Here is an 18,356-nt window from a genome sequence, read left to right as displayed (position 1 = left end):
AAAATGGATTATATAATCTATGACTAACGTTATTTAATTACCATATGCTTGCAGCGAGTTCAGCACGAAGCTGGTCTGGGGGTTTGTGACAATGGCAATGTCAACCTCAGGCAAGTCTCAATGATCACAGCGACCTCAAAGGCTTGCCGGCTTATTGGGAGCAGACAATTGAAGCCTGCCCTTGCCCCATCGACGGGAGTAAGATGGTATTCCCAAGCCACGCAGCCTTGCCATCGAAAACTCCCCCAATCCTTCCCCGAACTTCCGCGAACACAACTCTTTCGATATGTGCTGACAGGGTCAACACGGACGTCCAGAAATGACAAACTAAGTACAGACCTTGACGGGCAATTGGAAGAGCTATTCGCAAGAGAGAAACTCCCCAAGAAACTGGGCGAAAACGCGCCCAATGCACAAGGTGGCCCCACCGAGCTCCGCCTACGCCTAAAGGACGGTGATGTCCTATCGAAAATACAATCCGAGATCCAAATAAAAGTCAAAGACCAAAATGCTGGAACCAAACTTGTTAATTCCCTCCCTCTACTCCGAGAGGCTCTTGCTCAATGCGAAAGCGAAACGCAATGGGACGATCTCCTGGCAACCATCAACGGAATTTTGGCAAGGCTTCAAAAGCTCGAGGTTGCGGATACCAAGGAGTTACTTCTTTTGGGCATGCGATACGCGGCCCGGTGCTTCTCCGCCCCAGCATTGCGACATTACTTCAGCAAATACTCTGAGGGTGGATATGGCTACTTGACCCCGGAAGCTGCCAATGAACTCGTCAAGGACTTGGCCCACGGCCTAGAGATGAGAACCTTCGACGATCCTAGGATGGATAAAGTTATTTCGGGCATTAATGGCCACGGCTCTCTCTCCGAGATGCTTCGTTCTCTTCTCGATTTATCACATCCATCAGAGTGTGCCTTTCTCGAGGCTTATGTCAAGCTTTTGGGCCAACTTGGTGACCAGAAACGATTGACCGAGATACGGCCACTTATACAAGCCGATATGGCGCACGGTCGAACAACAACGTATCTAACAAACGCAGCGGTAAATTGTTTGGAGGCTCTGGTCAAATCGGGCAACTCACAGGCAGCCATCGAAGCAGCGCGGGATCTATCGCGTCATTGTGATTTAAACGTGTTGCTCCCAGTGCATGTATGGGTGCTACTAATCCAGCATGACCAAGAGGGTCTACTTCGTGAACTCCCAAGCGACAAAGCAATCCAGTCAATGCTCACCCGAGAACTACGTGCTATTGAATTGAACTTGGGTGTGCGATGGACCGACGAAGAGCGGGGGAGCCATATCTACTCTCGCGAAACGCCTATTTGGTGCAATAATGGCAACCCTGAAGAAGCGTACCAAGCGCTTGGAATGGACCGCCTAGTTCCGCCCACACGCCATTTGCTAGATCTATTTGGAACCACCATTCCGTCGAAATCAATTTCAAATCTATCTGGCATTGCTGAGTTATTGAACGAATACGAGGGTGTCGAAATACCCTTGTGTTCAGCGCGGGATGACCACCTTGGGCCTCTAGAGCTCGCCTGGGTAATCCAGTGCTCACCCATTGAGATAACGAAGAATCGTGAAATCACAGCGGAATATGTGCATAATTCTTCTCAACTCTCTTCGCTTGGCCTATTGCGAGTTCGCCTAGACTGCAATGGCGTTCCTAGAAAGATTGGCCCCCACTTTCATTTGATGCAGCTTGGATATGTGGTGATGCGGAAAAAAGCGGCCTGCAGAAAATCCCGGGTTCCAACACCAGAAGAACCTGAAAGATGGGCGCCGACAGGCCACGTCGTTGGATGGGATCGGCAGAAGGGCAGACTTGTTCTTCTGTGGGTTGGCAAAGGCTATGGTGTGATGAATGCCGGACTCGTACGTCCCACCGCGCCATCGTATCTTCCGCACTCCTGCGCTGAGGTCGGAAATTCGATTGAAGAGAAGAACTCGCCTGAGACGGATGTACCGGGACTTGGTTTAGTTGAGATATTCAAAGATATCCCGGGATTCTGGGTCGACGTTGATCCGGGATTTGACTTGAAGAGCTAAACCTCGCTTGATATCACACCACCTCGTGTTTACCACGTGCCATGGAGCTTCTTCGGAGCGACGACGCGCTGGATTAATCCCCTCTCCAAAACTTCGCACATAAACCCGCGCCATCCTCCCGCACCGGGGTCTGATTCTAAAATTTAACCCCCAGCTCATCCTACACAACTTCCTTTGATTACATTCTGGATGTACTCCGTAGTTGGGCAAGGAACACGGCAAGGGTCGAGCTCCCCGGGCGTAAAATAACCCCTGGCTTTCATGTAGCTCCTAAGTTCGCAGCGCTGGTACTGGGTAACAGCAACGATAAACTACGGAGTACAGGGTAATACAAGCTATAGGATCATAGATTCAAACATCCAACATTGAAAAAATATGTTTACTTTTTGGGGGCCAGTGGCGTTTCCATACAGCGATGTTTTTCCTCAGTGCCTCCATAAATTCCACCGTCTGCTTCTCGCTGATGCCATAGAAGACTTGCTGCCGAAAACAAGATCATCGTCCGTACAGTCTTACCCTGGAATCGTCGAGAACCGTGCTTCGCACGAAGGCCAGGGTGACGGCTCGTATTAGTATGTGCCTTGCATCCCAACCTTACACATGTGCCGGGCCGTTGAAATCCGGCCTAGCATAGATTTTGCAAGGCAATTAGTGGTCGGGGGTGTGGCCTGACAGCGGGCCGCAAGCCTTCTTCTCTTGAGGCGACGAGGAGTTATCGCCATGGCCAGGCAAAGAATAAAGCGGACGTTTCAGGCCAAAAAAAAGAGTCCAGACAATGATCCCCGCGGGATTCTAGGCTCAGAGCGGGCCGTTTGTATTTACTTTTTCATAAAGTAGTTAGTCGCTATAGGTGTGGCTTTGGGATTGAAGGAAAAACAGAGGATTTTAGGCAGTTGGTTTTCCCTGCTCAGGGTCGAGTTTGATAGCGTCGTTACCATCTGTGAAGCGGGAGAACGGACTCAGGGCAGCGGGATTCTGAGCTGGGCGTCCGGCGTCTGCGGCCCTGTCCATTTACCCGAACTCCAGTGGGTTATCTCATATGAGTCAAAAGCCAATCATGTTTCTTCTAATATGTGAGGGACGGGTTCTCCGGATGAGTATCAGATTGGGTTGGGATGTGGACTCCTCCCGTGGTCACTCCACACAATCTTTTTTTAACTTCTAGAACAAACCCCCAATATGCATCATCCATGCACTCACCAATGCCGCCCACAGCCAAGCATTTTGGTCATGGCACTCCTCCGCACTGGAAGATAGTACTAAGAAGGTGGAACCTACCAACAAGCGACGTGGTGCAGAGTTCGTGTACTCGCTACTTAGAGCCCAGTTAGAATATGTGGCTGCCACGATACAAATTACTTGGCAAAGATCCTCGCTGTTTGACATCGGTTCCCGGGGGTGGAAGAGATGGACTGGGTCTCAGCGCAGGAGAGCTTTCAATAACTACTCCGTATTCCATAGCTGAGAGATCGTTCGTCACCTATCGAGGAAGAAGGCTCGCCCGTTTCACCAACCCTCCACCCAAAACCCAATCAGCGGTCCAGGCTGTTCCCCGATTGCCGGGAAGGCTCCCAAGTCCGTGCCCCAAGGGTCCCAAAAATAAATTTGACACGGCGGGGGCCGAGCATGGAAATGTTTTGGCGCGGCACGATCATCCACATCTTGGACGTCCCTGGATCAAAGTAGTAAAAGGGGGGGGGGGAACCGACGATCGGCCACGCGGCTGGGATTGGAGGAAAAAGCAAAGAGAACGCAGAAACAAGACCGCGGGCCCCAGCACTATGAAGATGACAGCTCATTTTACCCGATTGGCTATGAATTTCTCTGGTAATTTATCTGGTACCGAACAGGCCATAATTCGCCTGTGTTCCGCAGAGCACGGAATTATCATGCACTGGACAAACATGATCGAGTTAGGTTTTGCTTATCAATGGGGAGCTCTGAATTTCACTAGGCGTCGTTCCCGACCACACTTGAGTCTTTGGAGGGCCTGTGCGGCCGTGCGTAGTCTTCGGGGAGGAGCCTTGGCTACACTATGATGTTCTAGCGATAACCACTGCCACGGGAGCACAGTGTGCACCGAGCACCGCATCATTTGTGCCTGTGGGCTTCGACCCGGGCCATGTTCATAAACTCTAGGACACATTTGGCTGAATGCCATTGGCTTGTTTGAATAGAGGCTAGTTGGATGTCGGTAGCATTGCTACGCGGGGGATATACAAGAGCAAGTACTCCGTAGCATATGTATGTATGTATGGAGTTTGGACGTTGGTGTCCTCGATATGGAGACGGTATACTCCGTAGACTCTGTCGGCTTCTAGATGTCGCCGAAACCAGTGGAGATTTGCCTTGCTGTTTCAGAATCGCACGGGTAAACGCTTTCCGTCTCAAGTTTTCCGAACGTGAGACAAAGCTTTTCAGTTTTCTTTTCACGCTTGCTATTGGGATAATGCCGGGAACAAACTTCGGAGAAAAACGAATCCTCGCGATCAACAGCCCAATTGCCATCTTCTGTGTCTATATGTAGACCTTGTATTCGTCCAAAAGTTCCTTGTCGATTATATAAAACAGACCGTTGCGGCACACTCTGCAAGAACGGCGCGACAATATAAGCCCTTATAACTATTCCAATAGTATATAAACTCGTCAGCCTACCACGGCTCTAGCACTTGTATCGATGAATTTTTCGCAAAATAACGCTCTGTCGAAGTACCCTGGGGTCCTCATTCTCCCCAATCATCGTCATTCTAGTCAAAAGTCGCTACCTGATCTCCACACAGCGAATTATCCTGGCTTCATTCTTAAGCCGAGCTTATCCAGAGCCAACACTCTTATGCCTCGCATATCCGACGGGAAGGAGGATTTGTATACCGACGAGAAAAGAACCAGGATATCAAGACTCAAAATCCAGAAACGTAAGAATCGACACGCGCGGAAACATAAGGATAGGCTCCCATTCCATCCACCTAACAATAATATGATAGGTACCTTCACGAGAAAATGTCCGGGGTCCCAAGCAGACCGGCCAGTTATGCTGCCATGCCACCGGTGCCTTCAGGGTTCAGCCATCTTCTCAATCCGTCGCCAAATCCACCTTTTGCTCTTTCTCGCCTGCGCCTATTTGTGCGGCAACAGCCCGCGGCAGCCCGAACTTGTGCCGCCGGTGACAAGAGTCGCCGTTCCGTTGACCCATCACCAATTCTTCAGCTTCTCATGACCGATTTTGACTCTCAATCCGAGGAAGACATCAAAATGTTGAAACACAGCCAGCACGTTGTTGCTTGCCATCTGTTTGCTGTCTGCGAAAATGTTTCGGGGGCTTTGGGGGGCCGTGTAGCCGACGAGGTTTCACACCAACCGACGCCCAATGGACAGAAGGAGGAAGAAGAAGAGGATTCAATCCGCAACGTGTACGGTAAAACATACGTCAGCCCGTTCTTCGTCGAAGCGGATCCCGAGCCCTCCAAGGCACCTTCGCACCCAGGATCGGTATGCAAAGGAACACCGTCGCCGATTCCCAGCACTTTTTTCGTCTTTGCCGATCTTCGCATACCAACAGCAGGGGTTTATCGGCTTCGTTTCCGGCTTATAAACGTTGGCGAGCCAACGGTGACCGGTAAAATACCAATCTTGCACGAGGTTTGGTCGGACTCCTTTCGAGCATTTGCGTCCAAGGACTTTCCAGGGATGAGGCCCACTCCGTACTTATCTGAAAAGTTGAAGGCACTGGGAGCAGATGGTGCCAAGTCCAGAAAGGCCAAGTAAGAGCGCAGGTTCACTCGTTGGCAACGTGCATAAGAGATTTTTCTGTGCATAAGATACATACAATCTTTCTGAAATTTTACAGCTCGACAGCCTTGCGCATGATGGAAGTGATGTCAGCGTCTGAAATTTCCCACGCTTCTTGTAGTTCGGTAGCAACGGCTGCGTATTTCGGATGCCTTCCGGCAAGTTCCCGATAGTGTAAAGCTTCTCCCGCTTTATTCTCGTCACGGAGTAGCACCGCCATCTGCAGCGAAGCTAACGGGTGTCCCTGGGCAGCGGCGAGCTCGAGCCATTCCTTGGCCATACTATAATATTCCGTTGGAGAATAGTAGCGTGAAGATACCGATAGCAGCCCCCGAAGCATTTTTTTCGATAAGAATTTGCCGTGGAACCCGGCATGCTCAACCTTCTCCAACCCAAGATGCCAGAGTCGATATATTTCTCCCAGCCGATAACAGGCTTCCACATCATGGCTCATGGCGCATTTCGTGAGGTATTCTTCGATGTGATCCCACCCACTTTCATTCTTAAAAAGCGCAGAGAGGAGCAGCGAATAGCCCCGGGGGCTATCATACTGAAGCGCACCCAAGTTCGCGGCTTCCTCGGCCTTATCGATTTCGTCAAGCTTGAGTTGGACGTTGGCAAATGCTTCCAAGGGCAGTGGAAACCGGCCTTGCGGGATAAAAAAGGAGAGATAGTTGATTTCGTTGTCCAGTGGCTTTGTTATTTCGATTGCCTTCTGGTACCAGTTTGCTGCGCTCCGCAGTTCGCCTTTTGCCTCCAAAATAGATCCGTGAAGGACCATAGGCTCCCAGGCCTTGCCCTCTCGAGCGAGTATTTCGATCTTCTGAAGCAGCCAAGGCTGTCCATTGATCGTGGAAGAGCTAAGCGCCTTATAGCCTAGAGAGACGATGGCAAGCATGTTACCGGCATGAGCCAGTTTTGGCATAATCCACTCAGTCACAACACTGTGTCTGGGTGAGCGTCCAAGGATCTGGGATACCAAACAAATCTTGTGCAAGTCTACCTTTTCAAAATTAGACCGAATATATAAAAAAAGCATTGAGATGAAAAATAAAAGTTTTATTTTTATTTTTTTTTTTTTGGTTCCCTTACCTGCGTGGATATCCCTTTCCAAATTCAACGAAGAGGTCTCCGTGCTTTTCTGAGCTGCGGCGATGCATTTTCGAGCAATATCGATGGCTTCCATCCACCCAAGCTTGTTGGGTCCTTGCTTGAACGGGCCCTTGTCAATGGCAGAGGTGAATAGCTCCAATGGCGGGCTGGGGACTGACCCAAAGTCCGGACTCAGCACTGGGCGTCGTAGTCGATTGCGCACTGACGGCGCTCTGGGAGTCCGAGCACTCGCGTATCGACGCTGAATCCTCGTAACATGGGACAATGCCGACGGGGCCCTGGCCCAATATGAGGCATGCATGGGTCAAGTTTTAGAATTTTAAGGATGTAAAATCACACTGTAAAGAACTCTAGTCAAGAGAAGGCAAAATGCATATCATGAATATTCTATCACAATGCGTGGTTTTATTTCAGGCGCAATCCGTAATCGCAAGGAAGACCTTCGCCGTTGTAAAGTGCAATCGATCAGGGCTCGATGTTGGATTTGCCGTGTGATTTTCCCAAGAGTCTCTGTGGTCGCTGGAGCTAAACCAAACCTGGCCGCACCATTCTAGTTTGGGAGTAGCTCCGCGGATTTACTGTTAATCCCCGTTCCGTGTGTTTACCGGAATGGAATAGCGTCACGCCGGATGATCGACGGCGCAGGCGGCCGGCCCATCAGCTCGTCTTGAGTTCAGGTGCAGAAGATCCAAAAGGGCTCAGTTTACGGAGTACAAAGCCAACATCACAGTGGATGACTGCTTATCCGCATGTGGCCGTGGGGATTCCTGAACTGAACTCGATATACATACTTATGAATGATTGACACGACCCCCCTTGGTTTTCGCCTTGATGATCGCCAAGACGCTACATCCCTGAACCACAACCAAGTACTGGACAGGAACACGCCGTGCGCATTCCTGCAGGAAGTTCAGAGTGGGGGAAATGCGTATTCCCATACGGATTACTCCGGAGCGGTTACTCCATATCTTACGTAGCAGCAGATTCCCAGAGAGACTCGACATGTGGGTTTGATCTCCATTGCTTCTGCAGATCTCCAGTAGTTGGAAGATCTTTGGCAGAAGGATCCTTGCAGCAACGGTTGCGTGAGATCCTAGGAAAAACATACCGTGTCTTCAAGGGCTATCCCTGGGTGTGAAGCATTCCCAGACGCCGCTTGCTCACTGGGGAATGTGGAAATGCTCGTGACTCTTGCCATTAGGTGAGGGGGAGCCAGGAGCACAGAGACGCGAAAAGGGCTTAGACGGAACCAAGCATGTGAACGGTGCACTCCCTTTCCTTTTTTTTTTTTTTTTTTTTTTTTTTTTTTTTTTTTTTTGGTCGAACAAATCCAAAAGCGGAGTACGGACTATAGTGGTGAGACGATCCCTCCCAAAATTTGGCCCAAAGAGCTGGGATCGATGATTCCTGGCGATTCCTTACAATGGATCCTCCCCAAATCCTCTCTCGTCGGTAAGAATACGCTGGGCTTTCGAAGGAAAAAAAAATAAAAAAATAACGCACATATATATGAAAAGAGCTCAGCTGAGGGTCTTATTACGATGCCTCAATTTCGATGTCATCATGTCTCCAGTTCTCCTAGTGTCGTCACAGAAAACTCGTCTCTTCTCCAACGATTATGTAGAAGATTGTTTTGGAGTCGGTGTGAACAAAAGGCTCGGTGTGAGAGCAACCTCCGAGGTTTCTACAAGGCCCACGGAATCGCAGACGAGGGTGAGGCAGTGGATTGGTCATGTCCACCAGATGCTCTGACACACCGGCTGGTAAAGGATCGATGTCAAATGCGTTTCTTTCTTGCGCTGCGTAATCACTTGGATGTGGGTTGCTTAAGCGGCTACCTCGTGTGTGGGCGTGCGCCATGGACCAGGCAGGCCTCACATTTTGCTAGGCAGGGCGCACAACCCTACTGTTCTCTCCTGCTTTCCTGCCCAGTGGAATGGAGTAGTTAGTCGAAGGAATGGGCCCCCGCCTCATCGTCTCTTCAGCCTTACAAGGCCATCCGCGGCCCCCTCCACCCCCTCGGCGAGAGCAGTTTCAAGCCGCGAATTGGCTTGTTCTTTTCCGTGGGAACGATCCTTTGAGGGATGGCGCACAGACGGCAGCCGTAATTTTGTAAATTTTTCTGAAACCGCTGATGGTTCTGGGCATGAAAATGAGCGGGGGAGAAAAAAAAAAGCGTGTTTTGGTGGAGGGCGAGGTGCGATTAAGCATAAAACACAAGCATGGTCGTGGGGCTGAGGGTCGGACGTCATTGGACGGGTCAGGGCTTGCAGGGCCCAAAACGCCGGGTTTTCGGTCAGCTTGTGATACTGTTCAGGCAACTGATTTACTGAGGGATGCCGTAATTCGTGGATAGTTGTATAGAGTACTTGAAGCGCGTATCACCACAGGCAGTTTTTGAAGAGATCTATTTACCACCGAGATTTCAAATCTCACAAATCATCAATGGAAGGGCACGGAGTTCTTATCCCTGCCGATTTCTCCGTCGTCTCCAGCGAATTCGTGTAAGATATGTAGTACGATATTTAAACATCAATAGGGAACTAAGGCGGAATATGTAGATATTATTATTATTATTATTATTCATTATGGAATACGTAGATAGCTTGCGGGTGAAACGCGGAGACTCCTTGTTCAGCAAAGAAAGGGAAAAATTGGGAGCTCCCTGGGATCGTTGAATTCGTTTGTTGGACGACGCGATAAGAGGACGAAGCACTGAGTAACCTGGCCCAGCCTCTGCGCCCTTCTTGGTGTATTGTTAAAGTTTTTGTTTTTTTTAAAAAAAAATAAAAATTAAAAAAGAACCGCGTTGTGACAGAAAGGCGCAATGTTTGTTGGCTGTTATTGGACAGAAGCGTGTGCACCCTCCGTCCATTGGATTTGGTCCTTGGCGCAGGCACTGGGCGTTGGCCGGATTGGGTACTGTAACTCAAGACCCCACCGCAGCCCGCAAAAGGATAAAGAAAATAGAAATACAGTAAAATTTTTTCTTCCCGGCAGAGGCTTTTTTTTTTTCTAGAATTCTTTTAAACGAGGTGGCAAAATCTCGCGATCGGCCGTCGATTATTGGAATGATCGGGACCAGCCTCCCAGGTGGGCAAGCAGGGATCGCCCTGGAGGGGGTTGAGATTTGGCGGTCGCTTAAAACACAAAATATACCGGGCGTGAGCCAGGGAACTTAAGCATAAACGAAGGAAGAGGATTTGCAGAATATCTTCCCAAGGAGCCGAGCCCTAGCTTCTTTAAGAGGCGTCGGACCTTGGATACGCTTCAGCACGACGAAATCAATTGGGGGGTCTCTTTTTTTGAAAGCCCCGCCATTCTGCCCGGGAAAACCATGTCTTTGCATACAATGAGAGTGGGATGTCCAGAGTACTCTGTGCTGCGTACTAGCAAAACAAAAAAAAAAAAAAAAAAAAAAGAAGAAAAGAAAAGTGGATGTATTCTGCAATGCTGTAGAACTAGGGACTCATCCGTCTCACACGAGTCACGCGCAAGGCTATTGTAGATGAACACAGGTGTCGCTACGTGACACGAATCGGGTTGCTTCCAGGGCCATGGCAGTCTCTCCTGAAGGCTTTGAGTTTCTCTGTAAAGCCACAAAGACAACAGGCTGAGAAGACCAGCAGGCGCTGAGTAAAGGAATCCATATTCCCTTGGGATGAACCTGGAGAGGCAACGACAGCACTGTGATTCCCTGAACGCGTTGTTTGACAGGCTACATCCTGAGGTGCCGGGGGAAGGGAGATGCAGCGATTCCGCGAAGGCACAACAGCGGCCCTGGTGTTTTGTGTGGGGGGGGGGGGGGGGGACACAGAGCTGACAAACATGGCAGAGATGGCAGAGCTAGCAGAGATGGTAGAGGGCCTACTATGGGCGGTTACACAATGGAATGGACGCTGCATACAGACAGAAGACCAGAGGCCTCAGCGACGTTTGAGCCCTTCTCTCTGCTGGGCAAGAATTTGCTTCTTTCCTGCCTGCTGCTCTTTTAGTTCCTTTTTTTTTTCTTTTCTGTTTTTCTTTTTTTTTTTGGTTTTTTCCCCGCTTTGGCGAACAGCTCTGAGTCTCGAGAAAAGCCACGAGAAATGGGTGGATGGCGAAGCAGCCGCCATGTGCTTGGCCGCCACATGGATGGGGTTGGGATCCAAAAGCGGACTAGACCGGCGGCTAGTCCGGGAATCAGGGTTTCCTGCCATCCTGGGAAGGCGTGAGAGAAATAAAAAAGAAGAAAAAAGAAAATATAAAATATGTAAAAAACATTCGCTTATCGCAGGAGCCCCACACTCCGCCGACCAATCAGTGCGGTGAAAGGGGAGCGGCGAGCGTGATTGGCCGGCTTGCTGCTGCGGGACTCTCCGCCGGTCGCCCCACCTTCCCGGTTGAGCGTCTGACAGAGCGGCGAGGGCTGCGGCTGATTGGCTGGTTGGCTGCACCTCGGCATGCGTCATTTGGGGCCGCGGGCGTTGGGGGGAAGGAACGATTGTCCACCATCTCTCCCCCCCTCTCTCACTCTGTGCGTGTTTGCTGTTTCCTTATAGCTTCTTCTTCTTCTTCTTCTTCTGCAGGGCGGAAAAGTCGCTCAACACGGCGCGGTTTCGAACGATCCCCCGGGGGGAGGGAAGAAAGTAAAAACTGGGCCCTCGTAAGAGGCGGATCCCTGGGCGCAGAGCCGAGTGTTAATTGCGATTGACAGGGATGCTGCCGGGCCCCACAGCGCCGCCGTCCAGGGTTCTGCTGCAGGCTCGCAGAAGAAGAAACAGAGGAGAAGAAGAAGAAGAAGAAGCAGAAGATTGAGTATGAGTAGCCCTTCCCAACCTTGCCCCAGCTTCCCTGACCCCTGGGTCGACCAGACAAAAACAACCCTAACCAAAACCCCTTGAACCTAACTAACTAACTGCCCCCCCAAAAAACGACCAGCGCGATGCCAAAATGGGGGCGCGCACCTCTCCTTAGCGTGCGGACTGGGCCCTGTGCCCGCCCTTGCGTGATTGCTATTGATGATCGCACTCTTGTCTGGCCCAGTCGTTTGAGTAGTAGTGCGCTGGAGCGTCATCAAACCCGCTGCACAAAGGAGAGTTTGCCCCGTTGGCGTTGATGCTTCTGCTGCTGCTGCATCGTTGCTGTTTGCTTCTCGAAAATTGCCAAAGTCGGCTCTATCATCGTCATCATCATCAAAACCAGCCTGCGTGACTGGCACAACCCCCTCCTCTCGCCCCCTTTTTTTTTCCCTTTTCCGCCACCGCATCAGCAGCCCTTTGTTCGTCCATGCGAAACCCACCCAGTCGACAAAAAGGCTGATATCGAACGGCTGACAGGCTAACCTTAGTTCCGTCTTCGAAGATCTCCAGAGACGGCGGCCCCCGTTTTCTCGTGGTCCAATTTTCTCTCGTTCATCTCGCTTTGTCGCTCGTTGTTGGGTGGTTGCTGGCGGGAGGAGCTCTCAGGATCCCGCTCGTCTTGCCTCCTCTCTCACCCTCTTCCTCTCTCTCTCTTTTTCTTTTTCTCACGCCTTACCGTCCGGAACCCCCCATCCGGTTTCAATCGCTTAAATCGCCGCCGTCGCTTGTTTCATCGTTGACCCACGGCGGTTCGTGCGCGGACGAGAACACAGGATCTTCCGCCTCCCTGACCAGCTCTCGCTAGCATCCCTATCTCGCCCACCCTCCCGGCTCGTCACCTCTCTCTATCTCCCTCTCTCTCTCTCTCTCTGTGTGTGTGTGTGTGTGTGTGTGTGTGTGTCTCCCTCTCAAGCAGAAAGAAGAAAGACTTATTCACCTGGATCGGCCGCGTGGGCTGGTCGCAGACGTTTCGTCGTGCCTCTTTGACTTCTCTCTTTTTGTTTCTCTCTCTCTCTCTCTTTGACTTCTCTTTTTTTTGTTTTTCTCTCTCTCTCTCTTCCCCCCCCCCCCCCTTCTTTCTTGCGCGCGCAGACCACCGACCATGATGGACGTGGACCGATCCAGATCTCGTCGGGAGCGCACGTTTGTAGGCAGCGAGTGCGCCGTCTGCGAAGAACCGTTAGAACACACCCTTCGAGGCGAACGCATCCTGCAGTTCTCCTGCGCGCACGTCTCTCACGAAGCATGTTTCTACGAATACATCAAGGAATGCGATAGTCAGTACTGCCCAACCTGCAGTGCGCCCCTGGGCCTCGATAGCAGCAGAGGAGGAAACCTCTTGGACCTTGGTAAGGCCAATTCGCTCTCTTAAACCTTAACCCCCCCTCCTCCTCCCTCTCTCTCTCTCTTATCCGCTCTGGAAGCGTCAAGCTAACCCGGCTTCTAGAAAAATTAAGCAACCTCGTCCGATCCGTCTCTGTCACTGATACTCCTGTCCACCGCAACCATCAGACCCTTACCCCGTCCTGGGATGTTGGCTCCCGTCCAAGTCAGCCATCCTCAAACGATTTCTCGGCCAGATCGCTGAATCGCGACAGTCAACACTCGCGGCGTCGAGACAGCAGGGATGCAAGCAGCCATCGCGAGAGGATCGAGCGACTGGCTACTCCTTCGAGGAAACAACATCAACATGTGCGTAATGACAGCGAAGTGACAGGAACTGCCACCTCGGGCGATTATTCCGACACACACCAATCGAGCATCGGACGAAGGCACGATTACGATGTCCAGGCGATGGAATCGGCGCTCAGTCCGCGACCGGGGATGATGAAGAACCCTATCCCTGCGCCGATAGTCACGGTGCGAAGCGAGTTTCCCACCCTCAATCGCTCGCGACAACAGCAGTCCCTCACTTGTCTCGTCACAATTGAAGTTCCCGATGGAAAATGGCATCCGGATCTGGAAACTCTGCGCCACGCGCCTCATATCCCTGCCTTGCCTCGTGAGGAACTCCAGAGTCCCCTGAAGCCGATGCACCCCTCCAATCAAGGCTCTAGTCGAGGACAGTACGAAGCCCAGGAGGATTTCGATGAAATTGCGGAAGATCTGCGCTCGCGCGTCGACAATTGGCATGGCCTTGAATTCGACCGGTATGGTCAAGAAATGCGTATTCCCCCTTATAACTATGGCTGCTGATGAATAATCTAGGTTTGGCAAGCTCAGGCTGCACGGCAGACTTAAAGTTGGAAAAGATAGAAGATCGTGGCAGGAGCTTGAATGCTATCTTTTCTCAGAGATGCTCATCTGTATCAAAGAAAAGAAGCCCCCTGCTACGAGTCCCTTTGATGATCCATCCACGAAGCGTAAAAACAGTCGGTGTACATTGAAAGGCTCAATCCTTATCAAGAAGCACCTTAAGGAGGTGGAGACTGTTGCAGGTACTACATATCCCATCTAATCCTTTTTTTTTTTTTTTTTTTTTTTTTTTTTTTTGAAAGGAAACAAGAGAAAATATCCTTTGGTAGCGCTGACATTATTCTAGACGAAACAATCTTGACACTAAATCTGTCCGTCAACGAGCTACCTTGCTTCCATCTACAGTTCCAATGTCGCACCCAGCTCGACGTATGGAAACGCGCCTTGTTGGATCTGCACAACGTCGATGCCCCCATTCGAAATCCGGATTACGATGTGGAAAACTCGGGCACGGAGGAGGAAGACTACAGAACCTTCAAAACTAAAACAAGGGTCTCTTCCACCAACTCTTCCTACGGTGCCGGAAAATCGGCCGCCACCGCATTGACCGATTATACAAATTCTATCCGGGACGGACGCCTCAACAGCTTCCACGTCCCGCTAGATATCGTCGTCGTCATCCCTGTCTCCTCATCCATGCAGGGCCTGAAGATCACGCTTTTGCGTGACACCCTGCGTTTCCTGGTGCAGTCTCTCGGCCCGCGCGATCGCATGGGCCTGGTAACGTTCGGCTCGAGTGGAGGCGGAGTACCGCTCGTCGGCATGACGACGAATGCTTGGGGTGGATGGAATGGCGTTCTCAATTCAATCCGCCCCGTTGGCCAGAAGAGTCTCCGAGCGGACCTGGTCGAAGGTGCAAATGTGGCCATGGACCTGCTGATGCAGCGCAAGTCCAGTAACCCGCTTTCGTCAATTTTGCTGATCAGCGATTCGTCTACGTCGGATCCTGAAAGTGTAGATTTTGTTATTTCCCGCGCGGAGGCTGCGAAGTAAGTCTTTATAGTGGAAAGCTGTAGTTACTCTAATGTTCGGATGACTGACATATTCTGGATAGGGTTGGGATTTACACGTTTGGGCTGGGGATGACGCACAAGCCCGATACCATGGTCGAGTTATCCTCCCGTACAAAGGCGTCATATATGTATGTGAAAGATTGGATGATGCTGCGGGAATGCGTCGCAGGATGTTTGGGCTCCCTACAGACGACCTCCCACCAAAACGTCAAGTTAAAGTTACGTCTACCGGAGGGATCTCCGGCGAGGTTTGTCAAGATAAGCGGGGCCCTCCACACTACGAAACGTGCAACGGGCAGGGATGCTGAAGCTGCTCTGGGTGACTTGAGATTCGGAGACAAGAGAGGTACGTACAATGGTGATATCAGATGACTGGCTGAGTGGGGGGGAAGTTCTAACATATTTTTGTGTGTCTGTAGACATCCTGGTCCAGCTTGCAATTTCGCCTGACAATTCTTCTCCTGAACACGTTCCCCAGGATCCTTGGGAAAGCATTGTATCTGGCCTCGAAGCGCTTGGAGGTCCCTTGGATGGAGAGGATCAGCGTGTAACGAGTATCGAGGAGGTCCCGCTGATCCAGGCTGATGTCACATACGGCGATATCCTGCGCGATGGGCACCTCGCGCATTCTCCTCGACCATCCTTGCTCGCCATAACTATGCTACCTGCTTCTCATAAACCGAAAAGTATTGGGAGGCCTATTACACCCCCTATTCCCCCTCATCCGTCCATCGTGCAGCGGCGTATGGAGCTGCTTACGTCTGATATGTTGACACGGGCCTTGACGCTGGTTTCACGCGGACAGCAAGATCGCGCGCATCACCTCCTCACTGAAACGAGGAGCATCCTCAAGGGACTTGGCAAGGGCAGCCTCCCGCCCCTGCCTACAAGTGCTACGATGAAGCCCACCTTTGATTCAAACAGTGAGCGGTTCTCTCCCGTTCCATCGTCGCCACGCTCTTCGGAGATCCTCGACGGCCGCCAGTCCTCGCATAGCTCGGAAGCAGCCACGATAACGCCTGTCGCCGCCGCCGTTGATTCCAGCACCATCTCCGCCCTGGATGCGGATCTGGAAGCGGCCCTGGAGTGGATCACGCATCCGGCCGTGTTTGGACGGGATTCGAGAAAGGCGGTGTTGCAGGCTATTGGGGTTATCTCGTCGCAGAGGGCGTATACTTTCCGAACGCCGTCCGAGGCCCAGTGGGCTGAGAGGATATCCGGTGTCAATCGGCTGACGGAGCGATCGCGGGAGTGGCGCGAGGCGGGAGATGATTGTCTAACTGAGGAGTGAGAGACTTGATGTCCTCTGAACTTCCCATTTTTTGGTAATATTTTTTCTTTTGATCTCGTTTCTTTTGCACTATTGGTCCCTCTCTCTTCCCCCCCCCCCCTTCTCTTTTTTTTTTTTTCCTTCTAAACTTACAGACGTTCTGCATTGTGTAGTCCTTTGTGTCCTTGGAGACTGTTATCACCCCCCCGGTTGGTTTGGACTGGCTTAATGAATTGATGTTATTGTATGTCCTGTTCCTACGCATTTCATGTTCCGGTTTACTTTGGATGGTTCTGTTTTATTTTTTATTTTATGCTTTTCTGTCATACATCACTTGTTCCCTTAGATCCTGCCCAAGATACCATGTACCATTGTTTGTTGTTGACTGCTTTTTGTTTTTGAGCTATGGCACGGTCCCCAGACGCCACTTACCCGCAAGACGGCTACCCCTTCTAATCTCTGGTTAATATTTCGATGTTGCGCTATTATATAGCTTTCTTCATACTTTGATTTGCTTTGTTAGAAAATGAGATCGGCACCGAAAAAGGGAAAAGAAATTGGATGCTGTTTGACTTCTTATGAATGCTCTATGTTGCTTCCGAAGAAGATCTGCTCTAGCAATTGAGTATCACATATTATGTTTTGGTTACTGGGAATGAAGGAGCCGTATTTTCAGAGAGCTGCTTTTTTGATCTCGTTGATTCATTGTACAGCGGAATGAAACATCATATAAAAAAAAAGCAAAACTCCAAAAGGGGGGCCACTAGTATACACATATGGAGACATGACGAAACCCGGGGGGCGAAGCTCTAAAATAAATAAATGAAAAAGGAAAAGTTTCCATCCCAGGCCGTACATTGAACAAGCGGTTTATAAAAAAAAAAAAAAAAAGCAAATCTCACACCCGCTCCACTCCACTCCACACATACACACTCTTTCTATCACGATCCCACAGAGGGGGGGGGGAAAGAATAAAGGAGCAATCCCCTCTCTTACTTATTCCATAACAGCCTTCGCGCCCAACGCCTTCAACGTCTCAACGATCTTCTCCGCCTCCTCCTTCGGCACACTCTCCTTCATCACCTTGGGCACGCTCTCCACAAACTTCTTGCTGTCCACCAAGCTCAATCCCAGCAGCGACTTGACCTCCTTGATCACCTTGGCCTTGGCGGATGCGTCGAACGACTCGAGCTTGAGGTTGAAGAGGGTCTTTTCTTGCGCGGCGGGCGCGGGCTCGTCTTCCTCGGCGGCAGGGGCGGCGGCGCCTGGAGCAGCGCCGCCTGCGGCCATGGCGAAGCCGCCGACGGGGAGGTCGGGAATGTTAAGACGCGTCTGGAGGGGGGAAGAAAAAAAAGTTGAGGATGGTTAGTGAGTGGGTATTTTAAGTGGGAGAGGGTATTTTAAGTGGGACATAACTACACACACACACACACACACACACACACACATATATATACATATATAAGAGAAATATAGGAATGAAAAGGGGAAGAAGGGACAAAACTCCCCGTGTGTGAAACGTTTCATTTTATTTATCTTTCTCCTTGCTTACCTTCAAGCTCGAGACCAGGTCGGCCGTCTCCAACAGCGTCAGCTGGCTTATCTGATCCACTATCTGGGCGATCTTGGGGTTCTCTGGCGCCGCTGCGGCTTCTGTGGACTGCCACCGGGCGCGACCAGCGTGCTGGGAGGTAATATATGCTGGGGCCACTGCTCGCATGGCGAGGGACGATTGCCGGAGTGCATTTCTGCAGCAGCGCGCGGAGATCTGGACTGGGAGGGCCATGGTTCTGGGGACTCGTGATATTTCCCTTTTTTTTGATCCGGCTATTCCCTTTTGTGTGCCTCCGTTTGAATGCCTGTCTTTCTCTGTCGACCCTGCGAATTGCGGACTTCAATGGGTGGGATTGGGAGCTTTCGTTCCTTCAGACCGCTTTTGGAGGTTTCGACTGCTCGAACTTTTGAGAAAAGTCGACGCTTTTTGGCCGGCCAATCGGGTTAATCACGTGAATG

At 50.9% G+C, this 18,356-nt stretch overlaps 5 protein-coding genes across 5 annotated transcripts; 3 read left to right on the top strand and 2 right to left on the bottom strand.

Annotated features, from left to right (window-relative positions):
- The first annotated feature begins 77 nt into the window (after positions 1 to 77).
- Positions 78 to 2,425, top strand: D8B26_000914 (uncharacterized protein). The gene has a single exon (XM_003070900.2). The coding sequence runs from the start codon at positions 121 to 123 to the stop codon at positions 2,059 to 2,061; it is 1,941 nt and encodes a 646-aa protein (XP_003070946.2). The 5' UTR covers positions 78 to 120; the 3' UTR covers positions 2,062 to 2,425.
- Positions 2,426 to 5,039: 2,614 nt separating this feature from the next.
- On the top strand, positions 5,040 to 5,826 carry D8B26_000913 (uncharacterized protein; the record flags this gene model as incomplete). Its single annotated transcript, XM_003070902.2, has 1 exon — positions 5,040 to 5,826. The coding sequence occupies exon 1, from the start codon at positions 5,062 to 5,064 to the stop codon at positions 5,824 to 5,826; it is 765 nt and encodes a 254-aa protein (XP_003070948.2). The 5' UTR covers positions 5,040 to 5,061.
- A 76-nt stretch (positions 5,827 to 5,902) lies between these two features.
- Positions 5,903 to 7,264, bottom strand: D8B26_000912 (uncharacterized protein; the record flags this gene model as incomplete). Its single annotated transcript, XM_003070903.2, has 2 exons — positions 5,903 to 6,849; positions 6,943 to 7,264. 2 exons carry the CDS (start codon positions 7,262 to 7,264, stop codon positions 5,903 to 5,905), a joined length of 1,269 nt encoding a protein of 422 aa, XP_003070949.2.
- Positions 7,265 to 12,906: 5,642 nt separating this feature from the next.
- On the top strand, positions 12,907 to 16,396 carry D8B26_000911 (uncharacterized protein; the record flags this gene model as incomplete). Its single annotated transcript, XM_003070904.2, has 6 exons — positions 12,907 to 13,153; positions 13,252 to 13,954; positions 14,013 to 14,242; positions 14,347 to 15,049; positions 15,115 to 15,419; positions 15,493 to 16,396. The coding sequence occupies 6 exons, from the start codon at positions 12,907 to 12,909 to the stop codon at positions 16,362 to 16,364; spliced, it is 3,060 nt and encodes a 1,019-aa protein (XP_003070950.2). The 3' UTR covers positions 16,365 to 16,396.
- Positions 16,397 to 17,011: 615 nt separating this feature from the next.
- On the bottom strand, positions 17,012 to 18,290 carry D8B26_000910 (mitochondrial 54S ribosomal protein bL12m). Its single transcript, XM_003070905.2, has 2 exons — positions 17,896 to 18,290; positions 17,012 to 17,675 (listed from the first exon to the last, which is right to left on the bottom strand). The coding sequence occupies exons 1-2, from the start codon at positions 18,127 to 18,129 to the stop codon at positions 17,340 to 17,342; spliced, it is 570 nt and encodes a 189-aa protein (XP_003070951.1). The 5' UTR covers positions 18,130 to 18,290; the 3' UTR covers positions 17,012 to 17,339.
- Between the last annotated feature and the right edge of the window lie 66 nt (positions 18,291 to 18,356).

Source organism: Coccidioides posadasii, chromosome 1, assembly GCF_018416015.2.
Source record: "Coccidioides posadasii str. Silveira chromosome 1, complete sequence".
In the NCBI taxonomy this organism is placed as follows: Eukaryota; Fungi; Ascomycota; class Eurotiomycetes; order Onygenales; family Onygenaceae; genus Coccidioides; species Coccidioides posadasii.
Note: the sequence above shows the minus strand (reverse complement) of the source record. Positions and strands in the feature narration are given on the sequence as shown.